Below are 20,719 nucleotides of genomic sequence, written 5' to 3' on the forward strand. Positions count from 1 at the left end.
CAGTAACCAAGGAGAGGGAAGCTGGCAAGGTGCTTTCACTTTTGCGATCCCTCCCTCCTGGGACAAATCAGCTGTGCCAGATGTTGGCTATAAGGTATTTACTTTACTGCTCTTTGATATATTTTACTTTCCTGTTTTCCTTCTTCATGAAAAAAATAATTTTGCTGATATTTGAGAGTAATGTGTAAACACTTGTCTATAATTACTATGACTGATTTTCAAAGGTTTTGTTATAAAAAGATCTCTAAATATGTAAATTAGTAATGTATAAAGTATGTATATATATATATACACTTTATATGCTCATATATATAATATATAAAGTAATATATAACAATGTATATAATATTCTGCTATAGTATTGCCTCACATCTCACATATCACACATAGACACATATTTCATTATTTGTTCTAGGACCTTCACTGGCTTTTCAGTTACTCAGAGTTTGTATTCTTTTTAATGAAGTTTATATCATTGTCGTCAATGTGTACCTTGTACTTTTGGTTCTGTTTGTTTCACTCTGTTACTGATACTTTTTTTAAAAAAATTATTTATTTTTAGTTTTCAACATTTACTTCCACAAGATTTTGAATTCCATATTTTCACCCCATCTTGCCCCTCCCCCCACCCCAAGAAGGCATGCATTCTGAATACCCCTTCCCCTAGTCTGCCCTCCCTTCTATCTCTCCCTCCCCCTTCTCTTAACCCCTTCCCCTTCTATTTTCCTGCAGGGCAGAATAGATTTCTATACCTCATTTCCTGTATTTCTTATTTCCCAGTTGCATGTGGAAACATTTTTTTTAAACATGTGTTTTTAAAACTTTGGGTTCCAAATTTTCTCCCTTCTTCCTACCCTACCCACCCTCATTGAAAAGGCAAGCAAGTCAATACAGGCCATACACGTGCAATTATGCAAAACACTTCCATAGTAGACATGTTGTGAAAAACTAACTCTATTTCCCTTAATCCTATCCTGCCCCTCCCCATTTATTCTATTCTTTCTTTTGACCCTGTCACTCCTCAGAAGTACTTCCTTCTGATTACCCCTTTCCCAATCTGCCCTTCTCTCTATCATCCCCCTGCTCTCTTGTCCCCTTCTCCCCCCTATTTTCCTGTAGCATAAGACAGATTTCCATACCCAATTGAGTGCGTATGTTATTCCCTCCTTAAGCCAAATCCTATGAGAATAAGAGTCACTCATTCCCACTCACCTTCCCCTGTTTCCCCTCCACTGTAAGAGCCTTTTCTTTTCGTTTTTTTGTAAGACAATTTACCCCATTCTACCTCTCCCTTTCTCCTTCTCCTAGTATAATCCTCTCTCACCCCTTAATTTTATTTTCCAGATATTACCCCTTCATCTTCAACTCACCCTGTGCCCTCTATGTATGCATACATATAATTTTTTCCCCTCCCACTACCCTAATACTGACAAAGGACTCGTGAGTTACAAATATCATCTTTCCATGCAGGAATATAAACAGTTCAACCATAATAAGTCTCTTATGATTTCTCTTTCCTGTTTACCTTTCATGTTCTTGAGTCTTGTATTTGAAAGTCAAATTTTTATTCAGCTCTGGTCTTTTCATCAAGAATGCTTGAAAGTCCCTATTTCATTGAATGACCATTTTTTCCCCTGAAGGATTATACTCAGTTTTGCTGGGTAGGTGATTCTTGGTTGTAATCCTATCTCCTTTGCCCTCTGGAATATTATATTCCATGCCTGCGATCCTTAATGTAGAAGCTGCTAAATCTTGTGTTATCCTGATTGTGTTTCCACATACTTGAATTGTTTCTTTCTGGCTGCTTGCAGTATTTTCTTCTTGATCTGGGAACTCTGGAATTTGGCTATAATATTCCTACGAGTTTTCCTTTGGGGATCTCTTTCAGGGGGAGATCTGTGGATTCTTTCAATTTCTATTTTGCCCTCTGGTTCTACTATATCAGGGCAGTTTTCCTTGATAATTTCTTGAAAGATGATGTCTAGGCTCTTTTTTTGATCATGGCTTTCAGATAGTCCAATAATTTTTAAATTATCTCTCCTGGATCTATTTTCCAGGTCAGTTGTTTTTCCATGAGATATTTCACATTGTTTTCTAATTTTTCATTCTTTTTGATTTGTTCTACTGTGTCATGATTTCTCATAAAGTCACTATCTTCCAATTGCTCTATTCTAATTTTTAAGGAAATATTTTCTTCAGTAAGCTTTTGGGCTTCCTTTTCCATTTGGCCAGTTTTACTTTTTAGGGCATTCTTCTCCTCACTGGCTTTTTCGACCTCTTTTGCCATTTGGGTTAGGCTATTTTTTAAGGTGTTATTTTCTTCAGTATATTTTTGGGTCTCCTTTAGCAAGCTGCTGACTTGTTTTTCATGATTTTCTTGCATCACTCTCATTTCTCTTCCCAGTTTTTCCTCCACTTCTCTTACTTTCTTCTCAAAATTCTTTTGTCACCAAAGTAAGATTCTATAGTCTGACTCTTTTTGCGAGGTTTGCTCATGATCCCAGCCAACTACTTGAGTTTTAAACTCTTTGTTAAGGTAAAAGTCTGCTTCCAGTGTGGAAAATGTATTGTCCCAAGCTTTGGGGGTTTGTATAGCTGTTTTCAGAAATACTTCTAGTGATCTGTAAATTTTCAGTTCTTCCAAGGTGGTATAAGGGTCGAGGTGTTTACTCTTTTCCTGGCCTGAGCTCTGGTCTTTGAGCCACAAGCAGTCTTTTATCTCTTGGAACTGTGAGGAGGGTTTCCTCTCCACAACCACTACAAGCTCCACTGTGCCAGCACTCCTCCTCACCCCAGGACTGCCAGCCTGAACTATGACCCAGATCCAAGCACGGGCAAAGCCAGAGATTCCTGCCTCAGCACCAGCAAAGAGATCCCTGCAGTCTCCCTCTGATCAGCCACTTGATTCCCCCTCAGTCTGTGGGCCGCAGGACACAGCCACCACCCACAGCTGCCCATGATTCAGTCCTCTGAGGCCTGCTCTAGGTTCTTTGCAGCCTGTGTGCCCATGCTGAACTCCGCTCCTCTCCCCGCTTGGCGCAATATGCCTTTCCGATCAACCATCCAGGCTGTCCTGTGCTGGAAATTTGTTTTACGCTGTCTTTTTGTGGGTTCTGCTGCTTTAGAATTTATTTAGAGCCATTTTTTTATGGGTATTTGTAGGGGTTTGGGGGGAGAGCTCAAGCAAGTCACTGCTTTCACGCCGCCATCTTGGCTCCGCTTACTGATACATTTTTTTAAAAAGCCAAAAAACCTCTTTAATTCAGAATCTACTGATTAATAATTTATAGTTATTTGACTTTTGGCTAAGCTGTGATATACCTTAAATATACATCAGTCAATTTCTTTTATAAAAATTTAAGTAATTTTAGAAAAATTATCAAAAACCCACCTTCTTTTCTTTCCACTTCTCCCTCCCTGTGGAAAAAAAAAAGAAAATCAAAACCCTTGAAAAATATATTCAGGCAGAATAAATTCCACAATTTGACCATGTCCATGTCTATCTGTCTGTCTGTCTCATCCAAGGTCCATCACCTCTGTCTCTGCAGTTGGTAGCATATTTCACATGAGTCCTCTGTAATTGTGACTGGTGATGGCATTGATCAGAATTCTTGAGTCTTTAAAAGTTGTTTGTCTTTACAATGATGTTAATGTATAAATTGTTCTGGTTCTGCTCACTTCACTCTGCATTTGTTCAAACAAGTCTTTGTAGGTCTCCATCTTTTTTTATACCACAGTAGTATTCTATTATGTTCATATGCCATAATTTGTTCAGTCATTCCTCAATTGATAGGTACTTCCAATTAGATTCTAGTTCCTTACAACAACAAAAGAGCTGATATGCATATTTTTAGGGAGGTTGAATTGAGATGGCAGAGTTAGCAGTTTTGCCTTAGCCCCTTTCCCTACAATGACAGAATTCTGATCAGGGAAGTCAAAGAAAAGTCACAGTGAGTCATTTTTCTAGTGCAGGGAATCATAGAGAGACAGAAAGAGAGGTCTGTGGATAGTGAGGTTGGGGCTGGCTGGGATCACAGCTCAGAAGCAGCAGTACCACAACATGCAGGAAGAACAGTGAACTATGGTGGTGGCTCCAGCAGCAAGGATCAGTCAAGCACCTGAGGGCAGTAAGGAGACTGAACACCTAAGCTGAAAGAGATCCCAAGGAAACCTGCACTAGCATTAGGAACAGGCAAAGGTGTTGGACAGCTCTGTTGCCTAGTATCTAATTCTGGCTCATAATTCCAGGGTGGAGAGGAGTGGTTGTTACCATGAGGGAGCAGTAGTTCTACCTGGATAAGGATCAAGGAACAAGTTCCAGAACTATAACTGTGTGGTTCTGAGCCATGAACAGAGGGAATACTCAGTTCTAACCTTTAGTCCCACACATAAGCTTGCAGTGGAATAAACTGGGGCAGCAGACCAAAACTAAGTGGGAACCAGCAGTTCAGGCTCTATGAACCTGCAGAGTCTCCCAGTGGGCTGTCTATGACTGAGTTGAGCAGCAGTCTGTGAAAATTCAACCACCACACATCTTCTAAAAGAAAATACAGACCAACACCCCCCACTGCCCCCCCTCCCAAAAAAACTCACTACAAAAAAAAAGTGAAAAATAGTATGCTTCGACCTACATTCAGTCATCAGTTCTTTCTTTGGAGGTGGATACCAGTTTTTCATCATGAGTCATTTAGAATTGTCTTGGATCATTGTATTGCTGAGAATGGCTAAGTCATTCCCAATTGATCATCATATGATATTGTTTTTACTGTGAGCAATGTTCTCCTAGTTCTGCTCACTTCATTTTGTATCAGTTCATGTAAGTCTTTCCAGGTTTTTCTGAAAGCATCCTGCTTGTCATTTCTTATAACATAATAGTATTCCATTACAGTCATATGCCACAAATTGTTCAGCCAATTCCCCAACTGATGGGCATCCCCTCAGTTTCCAATTTTTGCCACCATAAAAAGAGCTGCTATAAATATTTTTGTACATGTAGGTCCTTTCACCCCCCCCCTTTTTAAAAAAATCTCTTTAGAATACAGATCTAGTGGTGGTATTGCTGGATTAAAGGGTATGCACATTTTTATAGCTCTTTGGGCATAGTTCCAAAGTGCTCTCCAGAATGTTTGGATCAGTTCACAATTCCACCAACAGTGCTCAGTTTTCCCACATTCCCTCCAATAATTGTCATTTTCCTTTTCTGTCATATTAGCCAATCTGATAGGTGTGAGGTGGTACTTCACAGTTGTTTTAATTTGTATTTCTCTAATAGTATTTAGAGCATTTTTTCATATGACTCTAGGTAGCTTGGATTTCTTCATCTGAAAACTGCCCATTCATATCCTTTGACCATTGATCAATTACGGAATGACTTGTACTCTTATACATTTGACTCAGTTCTCTACATATTTGAGAAATGAGGTCTTTATCAGAGACACTGTATAAAAAATTTTCCCCAGCTTTCTGCTTTCTTTCTAACCTTTGTTGCTTTGATTTTGTTTGTGCAAAAACTTTTTAACTTAATATAATTAAAATTATTCATTTTACATCTCATAATGCTCTCTATCTCTTGTTTGGTCATAAATTCTTCTCTTATCTATAGATCCAATAGGTAAACCATTCCATGCTCCCCTAATTTGCCTATGGTATCACCCTTTATGTCTAAATCATGTACCCATATTGACCTTATCTTGGTATATGGTGGAAGATGTTAGTCTATACCTAGTTTCTTCCATACTGTTTTGCAGTTTTTATCAAATAGTGATCTTATCCCAAAAGCTTGAGTCTTTAGGTATATCAGACACTAGATTACTGTGGTTATTTACTAGTGGGGATTTGTACTTAATCTATTCCACTGATCTACCACTGTATTTGTTAGCCAGTACCAGATTGCTTTGATGATTACTGCTTTATAATATAGTTTGAGACCTGGTATGGCTAGGCAATATTCCTTTACTTTTTTTTCCATGAATTCCCTTGATATTTTTGACCTTTTGTTCTTCCAGATGAATTTTGTTATTTTTTTCTAGCACTACAAAATAATTTTTGATAGTTTGATTGGTATGGCAATGAATAAGTAAATTAATTTAGGTAGAACTGTCATTTTTATTATTTTGGCTTGGCCTACCTATGAACAATTAATATTTCTCCAGTTCTTTAGATCTGACTTTATTTGTGTGAAAAGTGTTTTTGTTTACATTCCTGCATGGAAAAATGACATTTATAACTCATGAGACCTTTGTCAGTATTAGGGTAGTTGGAAGAAAAAATTGTATGTATGTATATAGACATAGACATAGATATAGATAGATAGATAGATAGATTGATAGATAGATAGAGGGCACAGGATGAGTTGGAAATGAAGGGGTCATATCTGGAGAATAAAATTAAGGGGTGAGAGAGGATTATACTAGGAGAAGGAGAAAGGGAGAGGTAGAATGGGGTAAATTGTCTTACAAAAAAACGAAAAGAAAAGGCTCTTACAGTGGAGGGGAAACAGGGGAAGGTGAGTGGGAATGAGTGACTCTTATTCTCATAGGATTTGGCTTAAGGAGGGAATAACATACGCACTCAATTGGGTATGGAAATCTGTCTTATGCTACAGGAAAATAGGGGGAGAAGGGGACAAGAGAGCAGGGGAATGATAGAGAGGAGGGCAGATTGGGAAAGGGGGTAATCAGAAGCAAACACTTCTGAGGAGGGACAGGGTCAAAAGAAAGAATAGAATAAATGGGGAGGGGCAGGATAGGATTAAGGGAAATAGAGTTAGTTTTTCACAACATGACTACTATGGAAGTGTTTTGCATAATTGCACATGTATAACCTATATTGAGTTGCTTGCCTTTTCAATGAGGGTGGGTGGGGAGGGAGGAAGGGAGAAAATTTGGAACCCAAAGTTTTTTTTTTTTTAAGGCAGGTGGGGTTGGGTGACTTGCCCAGGGTCACACAGCTGGTAGGTGTTGGGTGTTTGGTCTGGGGCTGGATTTGGGCTTGGATCCTCCTGGCTTTGGGCTGGTACTCTGTCCACTGCACCACCTAGCTGCCCCAGGAACCAAAAGTTTTAAAAGCACATGTTTAAAAAAATGTTTTCACATGTAACTGGGGATATAAGAAATACGGGAAATGGGGAACAGAAATCTCTCCTGCCCTACGGGAAGATAGAAGGGGCAGGGGGTAAGAGAAGAAGGGGAGAGATAGAAGGGAGGGCAGACTAGGGGAAGGGATATTCAGAATGCATGCCATCTTGGGGTGGAGGGAGGGGCGAGATGAGGTGAAAATTTGGAACACAAAATCTTGTGGAAGTAAAAGTTGAAAACTAAAAATAAATAAATTTTTTTAAAAAGAAGGGAGAAAAAGGAAGAAGGGTGAGAGAGAGAAGAAAGAGAGAGGTGGAAAAGAACACACTGAAGGATAGTTTAACTTCTGATCAACATGGAAAGGGGTGCAGACCATATAGTTTGCTTTGTGTATATTTTGGGTTTTGTTTTTTGTTTTTTGTTTGTTTGTTTTTAGGCAATTGGGGTTAAGTGACTTGCCCAGGGTCCCACAGCTAGCAAGTGTCAAGTGTTTGGTCTGTGGCCGGATTTGGACTCAGGTCCTCCTGACTTCAGGGCCGGTGCTCCATCCACTGCGCCACCTAGCTGCTCCGGCTTTGTGTATATTTGTTTGAATGATGTCTCCCCCACTAGTTTGTAAGCTCCTTGAGGACAGGGACTGTCTTTTGCCACTTTTTGTATCCCAGCAATTAGCACAGTCCATGGCACATAGTAGGTGCTTAATAAATATTTGTTGATTGTTGGCTGCTTTCTTAAAAAAAGTGTTTTGTAAGTGGGTTTGTCTTGATAGGTAGACTGCCAAGTGTTTTATATTGTCTACAGTTATTTTAAATGGAATTTTTCTTTCTATTTCTTGGTGCTGGACTTTGTTGGCAATATATAAAAAGGCTGATGATTTATGTGGGTTTATTTATGTCCTGTGATTTTGCTAAAAATTTTTAATTATTTCAATTAGTTTTTAGTTTATTCTCTAGTATTCTCTAAGGATACCATCATATCATCTACAAAAAGTGATAGTTTTGTTTCCTTACCAATGTACAATTTTAATGAGACCTCTGTATGCCTGTACCTTTTCACCTCACAGCTTGTGATGCTCAATGAAACCTCTAAAGAATTCAGTGATGTCAAGAACCAATTTGAAAAGACAATGACAGGTTTCATCATTCAACGTATCCAAAGGATTCAGAATTTGGCCCTTTGGCAAGTCTTCCAATGGTTCGTTACCATTTCCTATCATTCTCTGGTTTTCTTTGGGTCACTTCAACTCAGGCAAACTTAGTAGAATTTAGTAGTCAAGAATACAAGTAATACAAGTAAGAATATAAGAATACAAGTAATAAAAATATTCATGGGGTGTTTATTACTGTCCCTTTAGATGTATTATACAAGCCCCTTAGTACAGTGGAAAGAACTTTGAGCTACAAATTGGAAAACCTCTGTTTTCATCCTGCCTCTGACACACTTCCTCTGTGTCAAATTATTAAACTGCTGTGGGCCTCAGTTTCCTTACTTTCAAAATGGAAGTGTAACATCTGACTCATTAATCCCACAGCATTTTGTATAACTATTAAAGAGATTCTCTGGGGCTATTTGTGCTAAGCTGTGGACAGGATTTGGGGAAGCTCTTTCGACCACAGGGCTCTTTAGCTCTGACTGAGAACAAGTGAACCAGAGACGGGCCTATTTGTGTTCATACTGACAATATACACGCATACTTTCAAATTATAGATCTGCCAGATGTAAGGATTGCCAATCCAATCCAAGAAACATTAATTAAAAACTAAGTAAAATGCTTTAATTAAAAATTAATTAAATTAAATTATGTGCAAGGTATCCTGCTACATGTTGGGGATAAAAATACAAAAAGAAAGCAACTCCTAGGCTCTAGGAGTTTATGTGTCTTGTAATTTAGCCCTTTGTCCTCTCTGTCAGAAGAAACAATTGTGCCCTGTTTCATATAGTCCCCACTCCCTATTCTCATTTTTCTTTATTCTCCGCTCAGTGCACTTTGCTCACAACCCCTATTACCGTGGGAAATGGAAATGGCCTGCTGCCAGGGACAGTATGGCCCAAGGCCAAAGAAGTGGCAGTAGGAGTGATGAATCAGAGCCAGTTAAACCTGATAGTGGAAAGATTTTATTAAAACACTGATAACCCCTCTACTCTGAATAGCCAGTTACTTAATAAATCCCCTTACTTATTGAGTGAAGAGTTAAAAGAGAATTTTCTAAACAGCTTGTTTGTTCAATAAACTATGAATTCTCAGGGGCAGCTAGGTAATGCAGTGGATAGCTCACTGGGGCTAGAGTGAGGAGGATTAGAGTTGAAATCCGGCTTCATACACTTGCCACTTACTAGCTGTGTAACCCTGGGCAGGTCACTTAACCCCATTGCCTAGCAACCTCCCCTACAAAATAAACTGAATTTTTCATTATACTTCTTTCCTCTTATATTCTATTTGCACTTTGCTATACTGTATAGAGTTTTAAATCAAAAATATCTTAGATGTGAAACCTCTTGGTTAACTGTAAATGCTATACAACTATAATGAACCATAATTAGGATCATGATGATGCCTCCTATAATAATAATAAAAATAATAATAATAACAATTAGTATTAATATAGCATTTGGTATGCGCTTAGCAATTTACAAATATCTCAGTTGATTCTCACAACCTCACGACCCTGGAAGGAAGGGGCTATTTTGTCTCCAGTTTACAGTTGGGGAATCCATTATGATAATGATGATGATGATCATGATAATGATAATGACAGCTTACTACTTCCTTACTGAATTTTAAAAAAAGCATATATACCCAAGAATACACCATGCCGTGGATTTGTATTTTCAAATTTGGCCAATCCATTAAGTGAATGTGTCATTTTAAACCTAGCCAAGGCCCCAGTTTTTCAAAGAGGAAATAGAATTTTCAGTGACTAAAATCTCACATATTTTTCCTTAGGCAGAAGGACCAGATGAAAAAGGTGAATGGAGGGAAGGATGTGGATGAACGACATCTATTTCATGGAACAAAATACATCCATTTGAATGACATCTGCAGTCATAACTTTGATTGGAGGATTTGTGGGACCCATGCAACAGTCTATGGCAAAGGTTTGTTTGTCAATGTCTCTGCCTTCAGTGTGTATGTCTTTGTATTTATATGGGTTTGTATAGGGAAGAAGTGATGTGGGGGAATAAGTCTGTGTTGGTTTGTGTATTGACATTTTTTTTTGCATCTTTGACAGCTCAGTACTGGCAACATCTGTTTTTCAACATTCTGTTTAATGCCAAGATAATTTCCCGAGTCATTTCTTTTCTGCTGCTTTATCCTGGTTTCACTTTAATTAGCTCTCAAGAGAAGTAGAATCAGTATTATTAATAATTATAGAAAGATATAAAATCATTATCACTACCCAAAATTTATATTTGGCTGCCTAAAGAATGTTTTATTGTTTTGTCTCCATTTCTGTTTCTCAGATATGCTAGTTTTCATTTCCCTGCATCGAAACCTTCAGATCACTTAGGGTCAAGCTCCAAGTCAAAGAAAGGAGGGCTCAGAGTGGCTTTCACACCAATTTCGCAACTAAGACTCATTGACAAAGTACATACACTGAACACTCATCACTGTCTTTCAGAAACACATGACCCATCGATACATAGAGACACGCAGAATTGGGTCCTACTAGGAAAGAAGGGGCTTATTGAGTGAGGAAGAGCAGGTGCTGGCTTCCGCGCTTTTGTCAGTTCTCTCTGCCTGGCCGCCTTATTTCTATGGGGTTTGGATTGCATTAGAGAATAGGATCCTCAAGAACGGATAGTTTGGAGAGGACAGAGAAGAATATCTGAGCGAGTAGTAGGGAGCAGAAAAAAAAAGAAGAGTGAAAAAATAAAAACAAATGAAGAGGGAAATATAAAATGAAGAGGAAAACCCAAAAAAAAGTATGGAAGAAAAGATTCCAAGGAAAAAGAAGGGAAGAAAATACAGAAAATCTTTTTTTAAAAAATCTTTTTTATCAAGGTTTGTAGTTTCCTGCTTTGTATCAACATAGTAAGAAGATGTGATTTCATTAGTGTGCAATCTTGTTGTTTAGTTGTTTTTCTGTTGTGTCTGACTCTTCATGACCCCATTTAGAGTATTCTTGGCAAAGATACTGAAGTGGTTTGCCATTTCCTTCTCCAGCTTATTTTATAAATGAGGAAACTGAGGCAAATGGGTTAATGACTTGCCTAGGGTCACACAGCTATTAAGTGTCTGAGGTCACATTTGAACTCAGGTTTTCCTGTCTCCAGGGCCGGTGCTCTAGCTACCATGTCACTTACTTGTCCCCCAAGACATCACTGAGAGAGACAAAGTCTAAGACTAGGGAGGTGCTGGTCCAGTTGCCTTTGTCAGAACCCATCTGTGCTGTCTTTAGTCTATGAATCAATAGATAAGTATTACAGAATTCTCTGAACTCTGAGGAGTTAAACCCTTCAGCCAGGAATGTCAAAAGTGGGATTTGAACCTGTGTCTTCCTCCAAATCTAGTTTATATGAAAATATAACAGTGGTTCTCAAAGCTACTCTATTCTAATGAATTCTCTCCTACTAACCACATGAACTCAGAGAGGGCTCCCCTTTGGAGCTAATGCGTGTTTTCTTTTAGGCCAGAGAATTCATTTCCATATTAAACATTTTGCAATGTTGAGTTGCATAGGAATGTGCATCTACATCTGAATATAGCTGTGTGCAAAATGCCTCTAGCTAAGTTATAGCAAATTCAGTGTAGGAAGGGCAGAGGTTTTCCTTTGGCTGCAGGAATGAACAGTTTTCTAATTCCCATTTTTGCTTTTTTCTGCTTTCTTCCAGGAAGTTACTTTGCAAGAGATGCAAGTTATTCCCATAATTACTCAGAGTCTGAGACCAATGTCAAAATAATGTTCTTGGCTCGAGTTCTGGTTGGAGTTTTCACTCAAGGAGATTCAAAATACGTACGGCCGCCAATGCGACAGGGTACACAGAACACCTTTTATGACAGCTGCGTCAATAACAGATTGGATCCCACCATATTTGTGATCTTTGAAAAGCATCAGATTTACCCAGAGTATGTCATAGAGTACACGGAGAAGAGTAAACAGTGCACCATTAGTTAAGGCAAAAGAAGTCACTGTTTGCTCAATTGAATAGTTTGTGTGTGTGTGTGTGTGTGTGTGTGTGTGTGTGTGTGTGTGTGTGTGTGTGTGTGAATAGTATCAAAATAGCTTTTTTACCTTCCTGTTTTTAAGGAAAGCAGTAAGTGATCATCTGGGACAACAGTTACTCAGAACTGAGTTGTAAAAGTCTTTTGTAGCGAACAGGTTTAAGAAAAATCATATGTAACATAATTTCCAGAAATAGAATTCTGTTATAAATGAGCCCAAGGAACTCACTATTTAAAGTTATGCAACATTGAATCATGATGCAAAGAAAAGACCAACAAGAAACGTTTGAGGTCCAAAAAGTCACGACCTAATTTATGTGTTTCCAAAGTTTGGGTTTTCACTTGGAAGATTTTCTTAAAATGGAGGAGTTTGTTTTTGGTTTTGTTTTTTGTTTGTTTTGTCTTTTAGCTAGCACACTAAGGCAGGAAACCTCTTTTAGTTACTCTCCATTGTTTTGCAGAGCTGGAGAGCTGAGGATAGACAACCTGATAAATCCATAAACATTTATTAAGCACCAGCTATGTACCAGGCAATGTGCTAAGTGCTAGGGATACAAAGAAAAGTAGAAGATAGTCCCTTCCCTCAAGCTCAAGCTCACAGTCTTAATGATGGAAACAACATGCAAACAACTCTACAAATCAGCTATATAGGGGATAAACTGGAAAAATCAACTAAGGAAAGGCACTAGAATTAAAGGGAGCTAGAAAAGGCTTCTATAATGTAGAAAGCAGGATTTTAGCTGGGACTTAAAGGAAGCCAGGAGACAGAGATGAGGAAGGAGAGCATTCTAGGTATGGAAGACAGCTAGAGAAAATGCCTGGAGCTGAGAGGTAGAGTGTCTTGTTTGTGGAATACCAAGGCAATAGTGTCACTGGACTGATACACTGTGAAGGGTTGGGTATAAGGTGTAAGAAGACTGAGGTAGGAGGGACCTACATTATGAAGGATTTTGAATGCCAAACTGAGGCTTTTGTATTTGATCGTAGAGGTGATAGGGGAGCCACTGGAGTTTATTGTCATCCCAATGGGGGTAACATGGTTGATTTGGTGTTTTAGGAAAATCACATTGGCAGCTAAATGAAGAAGGGACTGTGAGTGGAGAGTCTTGTGACAGGCAGACTGACCAGCAGACTATTACAGTAGTCCAGATGTAAGGTGATAAGAGCCAGGGTGGTGGCAATGTCAGGGGAGAGAAAAGGGTATATTCAAGAGATGTTATAAAGATAAAATTAATGGCCTTGGCAACAGATTAGAGATAGAGGGAGAAGTCAACAATGACATCTAGGTTTTGAGCCTGGGTGACTAGGAGAGTAGTTTCATACTTGGTAATAATAAGGAATGTTTTGGGGAGGAGGATTTTTTTGGGAAAGACAGTGAGTTCCATTCTGGACATATTGAATTTAAGATATCTATAGGACATCCAGTTTGGGATGTCTAATCAATTGGCGATTTAAGACTGGAGGTGAGCAGACAGGTTAGTGCTGGATAAGTAGATTTGAGAATAATCAGCATAGAAATGATTATTGAATTCTTGGGAGCTGATAAGATTTCAAAGTGAAATTATATAGAGGGAGAAAAGAAGGCCCAAGACAGCCCTGTGGGACATTCAGGACTGTCTGGATAAAGATCCAACAAAGAGGCATTGAGAAGAGGAAGTCAGATAGGTAGGAGGAGGACCAGGATAGAATAGCGTCACCAAAAAAACTAAAGAGAAGAAAGTACCAAGAAGAAGCAGATGATCAAGAGTGTCCAAGGCTGCAGAGAGGTCAAAAAGAATGAGGATTGAAAAAAAGCCCTAAGATCTCACATTTAAGGGATCATTAGTAAATTTGGAGAGATCAGTTTTGGTTGAATGATGAAGTCAGAAGCCAGACTGCAGAGAGTTCAGAAGAGGATGAGAGGAAAGGAAGTGGACTGCCTTCTCAAAATGTTTAGCAACAAGTGGCAGGAGAGATGTAGGATGAGAGTTAGTGGGGATGGATGGATCAAGTGAGGGTTTTTTGAGTATGGGTAAGACGTAAGTATGCTTGTAGGTAGTAGACCCAATAGACAGGGAGATTAAAGACAAGTGAGAGAGTGGGGACGATAGGGGAGGTAATCTTCTGGGAGAAGATGGATTGGAATAGAATCACCTTGGCAAGAAGGACCACCCCTTAATATGAGACGAGGGGATGAAAGAAAAAATAGTGGCAGAAGGCAAGTGGGTGATGTGAGATGAGAAACAGAGAAGAAGAAGGAGCTATTAGCAAATGCCTCATTTTTTTTTCTTCAGTAAATCTTTTTTTCCTGGCTTCTCTACCTGGCTAATCTTACTTGCATCACAGCCTCCTTTTGTATTTTCTCCATGCCTAAACTTGGGGTTAAAGTAGAAACTCTGAGAAAGAGCCAGAGTTGAAATGCTGGGAGCTGCTGTGCTGGAATCTAGTGCCTATTTAACACAATGATTGGTATATTACTTATAATAGGGCACTAATTTATTCCTTGCTACCCTATGCTGGAAGGCTCAGTTTAATGCATCATGACTACTGGAAAACAGATAGTGGGCTATGCTTTTTAAAAAACTCTTTATAAGTCACGTTCCAAAAAAAAAAATCTCATAATGGTATTTGGCAGTATCCTGCCAATTTATACAGTTATATTTAGGAATTCCCTTGCCTAAGAAGGGAAAATTAGGGAAAAACTTCCAAAACTTCCTAAACTTCTTCTTTCACCCAAACCTATCTCCTACCACACTTTTCGGACTGTTTTATGGACATTATCCACAGTGTGGTCTTTAGCTGATGACAGCTTAATTTAAGAACATTATTTTTTTTAAAATGCTTTTATTGATATTGTCAGCTGGACTAAAGCATCTTCTAACCTGTGGATAGCAGAGCTGAACAGAGAAGGTTAGAGACAGGAGAGTCAGGAATCAATCAGAAGTTTAATTTCAAAGTGAGGGAAATGGCTTGCAAGTAAGGAGAGGATCTAGACACATGTATTGGACCTAGTGGGGGTCCTGCTTTAATGTGGCCAAACCTTTATTTATATACTCGTGGCTAGACAGAGAGTCAAACAGTATAGTGTAGCAACAGTGAAGCAACGTTGTCTAGGGACAAAAAGTCTATTCATAGCAGGGCTTGGTGCTTACCTGAGCTTAGGGACCATCAGTTCCGTGATTTAGTTGCAGCAATGTTCATCCAGAGGGTAAGCGCAAAGGATTGTTGTTATGCCAAGCTCAGGGCACAGCTTGCTTGCTGGACCTTGGCTCTGGAAAACAGAATGTCTCCTAATAGTATCCTGACAATATAATAACTAAAGTATCCATGATCTGATCTGTGTGATTTACTTCTTCCGGTAGGATAGTTTTCAACCCATCTGTATTTTTTCATTCTGTCTGATTTTTGTCTATGTTTTTCCAAAGATCCTCCATACTGGATTTCTCAGTGTGCTGAAGGCCTGTCTCTGGTCTGCCCACTTGGCATCCCTGACTTTCACTATATGATACTTCCTATTCCATACATACATTTAATTCTAGGATGATATCCCTTTGTCACTTACTGTGTGCAAGTCATTTTACTGAACGTAGTACAGTCTACATAAGCCCATCAGGTGTCTCTCCATTGCCCTTTTAATATTTATTGTTCAGAAATGGTGTTTTTTTACAGAGTTGTAACTGTGCAGCATCAAAGGGAAAACAAACCAACAAACCTGATACTAAAATGATGGCCTTTTGTGTTGCAAGTAGCTTGGGATCATTGAAAGCACTGGGAAATTTTCCAGCCTTCATTCTTCCTCCTAATCAATTCTGTCCTCAGCTCACTGACCATATGCAGTCCCTGTCCTAGATAAACATACTGATGCATTATCTTCATGGAATATTATGTTATGTATGTTATAGTCTGGAAAAGAGGCATGTCTAAAAATTCATTTGCTTTTTCCTGAATATATTGTTAGGCCCATCCCTTTTAAGCAGCCATGGATCTCTTTGAGGACGAGGTCATGTAATATTTTGGCACTTGATGCATTTCCCATAGTTGCAGGAACATCATTCATCACAGGAACATCTGGAGGACCTCACCGGCCATAGTTCGCTTGGATTTTGCAGGGTATCTTCCACAACAGCAATGAATACCTTCTTCAAACATGTTTCCATGTTTGATGCCTTACTTCATATTAATAATCGGAAGGTCAGTGATGAACAGAGTTAGCACTGTGGTTACATTAATCAAGGGCTCTTTTATAATCCTTACACATTTATGAGAGATTCATAGCATCCTAGGACTCTAGGATCCAGAATAAAGTCTAGAAGGGATCTTGGAGGCCATACAATTCAAACTCCACATTTTACAAATGAGAAAACTGAGGACTAGAGAGTTTAAGTGACTTATCCAGGGTCATACAGGTGATAAACATCAGGGCTAGGATTTTAATCCCTGTCCTCTATCTCTAAATCCAACTCTGCCTACTGTACTATGCTGCCTATCTCTCTTCCTTGTTGGAAGAAATCCAGTAAGAAAGTTTTTATGGTAAATAGGCCTGAAACTTCTGAATAGTGTATAAGCTTTTGGTCTCTTTTGTTTCTTTAATGAACCATTTTTAAACTTTTAAAATATTTTATTTATGCTCTTTTTTGGTTATATCAATATCACTTCCCTGTGATAGCCACATCCCCCAATACTACCCTCTTGGAACAAATAAGTATAGTCAAACAAAATGAATCAACAAATTGGCCATTTGAAAATGTATGCCTTGTTCTACACCTGTAGTTCACCACCTCTCTGCCAGCAAATAGCAGGCAGAGCTCTCTGTTATTGTCATTAAAGTTATTCTTCTATTTCTGCTTTCGTCAATTTCTATCCTTGAATATATTTTCTGATATACTTTCCATCATTCCATTCATGTCGAATCGAAGATCAAAGAATATATATTGACTTTGTTGGAAGGATCTTTTCAAAGTCTGTCCTCTACAAAAGATAATAGTATATAAGTTGTGTATAAGCTGCAATTGTCTTCATGGGGGTCTTTTGGCTATTGCTAATCGTGAGCACCAAGAGGCAAGTTTTCCATAAATTTATGTCTCCTGTTACTTTTGTCCATGTGGTAAAGCCAACCTGATCATCTTTGTTTGCCTGGGAGACATCCTTCCATTCATCTGCAACTTTCATGTTTTCTGAATTTATAGAGAGGGTCAATGTTGATGTGGTTTGATTCTTGCAGTAATATGACAGTTGTTACTGGACAAAATTTTGCATTTAAAATATCAATAATCAAATCAATCTTTAAAAAGTCTAAAAACTGTGATTCTTAGCCACTTTCTGCCACTATATTGGGGCAGCAGAAGGGGAGGGCTATGTAGAACTAAGTGCCTTTTAAAATTTTCCTTGTTTCATGGGGACATAATTTCATAGCCAAAGAGCATCATTACCTAGTTGTCAACTTACTGGTGATGAGTCTCCCTCAGCTTAGCAGAGTTATTGTTCCTTGGACAGCATTCTAAGTTCATGACCATATTTGAAGCTGCTTTGATTTTCTCCTCCAGTACAGTTTTTGCAAACCCAGGGTTACTTTCACACTAGAATAAAGTACTCATGAAGGACATTGTGGTAGGTTGTTGATGGTTGTCAATGTTATTCATGGGCAGGTCTGTAACAATGAATTAGCAATTAATATATTGTACTTTTATTTTACCTTATATGCATGTGGCTAATTGTTTTGAAGTAATCTATTCTGCCTTGACTGGCAGTCTTGCCACATGAATGTATGTTTTCTGAGTCTGGCATTGTGATGTGAAATATATAAATTATAATTCTTTCATGTCTAAGAAATAGTCCCAATCAAAGATGAAGACTTTATTGAATTAAACTATTAGTCATGAGAAGAGAAGATTAAACAGAATTATAATGCTGTTTGTTCTCCAGGGATATCATCCCAATCTTTTTAACATTTTTAATCTGTATTTGTATTTAAACTGTGTCTTAAAGTCATTTTGGAAAGTAAATTTGTTACGTGAGGTGATATATCAATAGTTAACATGAATGATGCAAATGAGTGAATTAAAATATATTTATTGAGTGCTTACTTTGTGCAAAGTACTATCTAAGCTGTGGGGATACAAGTAAAAAAGCAAAACAATTCCTGCTCTCAAAAAGCTTACATTCTATTTGGAAGAGACATCGCAAAATATTTCAGGTTCAAGTCAGATGGAAGGGCCCAATGGCTCTTAGGTTTCAGCTGCAAAGCAGGTGATAATCCATCATCTTTGGTGTCATTTCCATTGATAAAAAGCATATCTATTTCTAATGTGGAACCATTTAACAGATCTGCTATAATCTGGGTTTTTTTTTTAAAGCCACATCTTTTTTGGCATGAATTCAGATTTCTCAGATCAAAGGTTTCCTCTCTGCTCTATCATACTTAGCAAAGTTTCCTTTTACCTTTATTGTTAGGAGGTAGGGGATGGTACCTCTCAAAGGTACAAAGAGACAGATAAACACCAAGTATGTTGTAAAAAATAAACACCAAATATGTCTAGGATATAGACATAGTTGGGATGGAAGGAAAGGAATACATTTACCTGGTTTTGTGTTTAAATTGCTACCTTGGGGGCAGCTAGGTGGCGCAGTGGACAGAGCACTGGCACTGCATTCAGGAGGACCTGAGTTCAAATCTGACCTCAGACACATAACATTTACTAGCTGTGTGACCCTGGGCAAGTCACTCAACCCCATTGCCTAGCCAAAAAAAAAATTTAAAAAACAAAATAAAAATTAAATTGCTACCTTGACATAAGTAAACACATGGAGTACCTACTTGAGGTCTCTCAAAGTCATGTTTTCATGGCTTTAAATTTTGTAACGTGTTTTTTCTTTGCTTCCTGTTGTTAATCAATTGGTAGGGAGTAGCTGTTATGCAATGTACATTTCCAAATAGTTGCTGTGCATTTGGAATCATCAGAATATCCTAGTTGTGTGGAAATGAGACTTTTGTATGCTGATGACTTGGCACTGAAGCACAGCCCCATTTCTAAACTTTAGGTCAATTACTAGAAGTTTGATGTTCTGCATTGCTGGGCAAGCTAATGTGACTTTTGTTAGCTCAGAGGCTGCAATAACCTTTATTTAGTGCAAAAATTTCCAGCCACAGGAAAAAAAAAGAGAGAGAATTTTACTGCATAGTAATGCAAATTGAGAGACAAGCTCACAATTTAGATCCACTATTTTTACTTTAACTTTGGCCATTGAGGGGAGGCAGCGTGGTAGAGTAGGAAAAAAGAGGAGTAGAGGTCAGATTCTGTCCTTACCTCTGTGATCACAAGCAAGTAGTTTAACTTTTTGGCCTCATCTCTAAAATGAGAGGGTTGCATTAGCTAGCTAGATGACTGTTGAGGTCTCTTCCAGTTATCCCGTGGATAGGATACTGGACAAATCAGGAAGACCTGATGTGGAATCCTACCTCAGACACTTATTAGCTGTGGGATCCTAGGCAAGTCACTTCAACTCTCTCAGCCTCAGTCTCTCTATCTGTAAAATGGGGCTAATAATGAGGCACCTACCTCATAGGGTTGTTGTGTGGATCAAATGAGACAACAAGTATAAAGTGCTTTGCAAACCTAAAAGTGCTATATACATTTTCCTTATTATTAAATCTACGAGATAAACCATGAAATTTTGTATTGGGTTGCATATGTGTAGAGAGTAATGCTACCTAACTTCTCACAATATAATTAACCCTGTGCTGATTTTTTTCCTGGTCTTTTTTTTTCTTTAAAAAATACAATTTGTTATGTGGGATGACTCTCTGGGAGGAGGAGCAAACAAGGGAAAGGGAGGGATAGTGGGGATAAATATGATGATGTAAGAAAGCAAGACATTAATAAAAAGCATATTTAAAAAGTCAACCTGTGCAAAGTGTTCCTTAAGATCTGAAGCTGTTAACTCAAGGCCACGTCTCTTTCAGTAAAGTGCTTTGGCTCACTAAGCTTAAGACATTTATTTCCTTGTTCAGTGATTAGCATTTACTAATTTCTTGACTATGCTAATGTTGCCCTCAAGATGGCCTTTGGTCATGGTCTTAGATGTGTTCTTCTTGAGGTAGAGCAGTGCCCTGGAACATTTATGGCCATACCTTGAAGACCTGATACTTGTGCTGTAGTTTTAACTTGGTTCACATGATTTTCATCTCTCCCCCTCCCCTTCCCCCCAGTCCACACATATCAAAAGTCAGTTCCTTTGCCTTTAAGGGAATGTTGCAAAAGCATTCTTGGCTGGAAGTCATCTCTCCCACAAAATGGCAGAAGAAGAGACCTTGGTACATTTGTGTCAAGAGTGTATTCCCCTTTATAAAAGATACTTTCCTGGTACATGGAAGAGAAAGGCCATGGGCTAAAGGAACGAAGAAGTAAGGAGGACATACTTCCGTGGGCCTTGTGTATTTATAATGCTGAAATAGGATGATAGTAGACAAGAAAGTTGAGGAAGCTAAGGCAGACAAAGGTTA

The 20,719-nt window shown here is 38.5% G+C and overlaps 1 protein-coding gene across 3 annotated transcripts in view; it reads left to right on the plus strand.

Annotated features, from left to right (window-relative positions):
• ZC3HAV1L (ZC3HAV1 like) overlaps positions 1-20,120 on the plus strand; it is a 73,438-nt gene extending 53,318 nt beyond the window's left edge. For 2 of the 3 annotated variants that reach the window (XM_020998073.2, XM_020998072.2), the window contains 4 exons: positions 4-94; positions 8,140-8,270; positions 10,021-10,172; positions 11,910-20,120. In XM_020998073.2, the coding sequence (XP_020853732.1) occupies positions 4-94; positions 8,140-8,270; positions 10,021-10,172; positions 11,910-12,193 (658 nt within the window). In that variant the 3' untranslated portion in view covers positions 12,194-20,120. Of the gene's footprint in view, positions 1-3; positions 95-8,139; positions 8,271-10,020; positions 10,173-10,538; positions 11,080-11,909 lie in introns of all 3 variants that reach the window. The other variant, XR_013486237.1, reaches the window with a different exon arrangement.
• The last annotated feature ends 599 nt before the right edge of the window (positions 20,121-20,719 follow it).

The sequence above is a fragment of the Phascolarctos cinereus genome, unplaced genomic scaffold (assembly GCF_003287225.1).
Source record: "Phascolarctos cinereus isolate Bilbo 61053 unplaced genomic scaffold, phaCin_HiC Scaffold_1;HRSCAF=81, whole genome shotgun sequence".
Lineage (NCBI taxonomy): Eukaryota > Metazoa > Chordata > Mammalia > Diprotodontia > Phascolarctidae > Phascolarctos > Phascolarctos cinereus.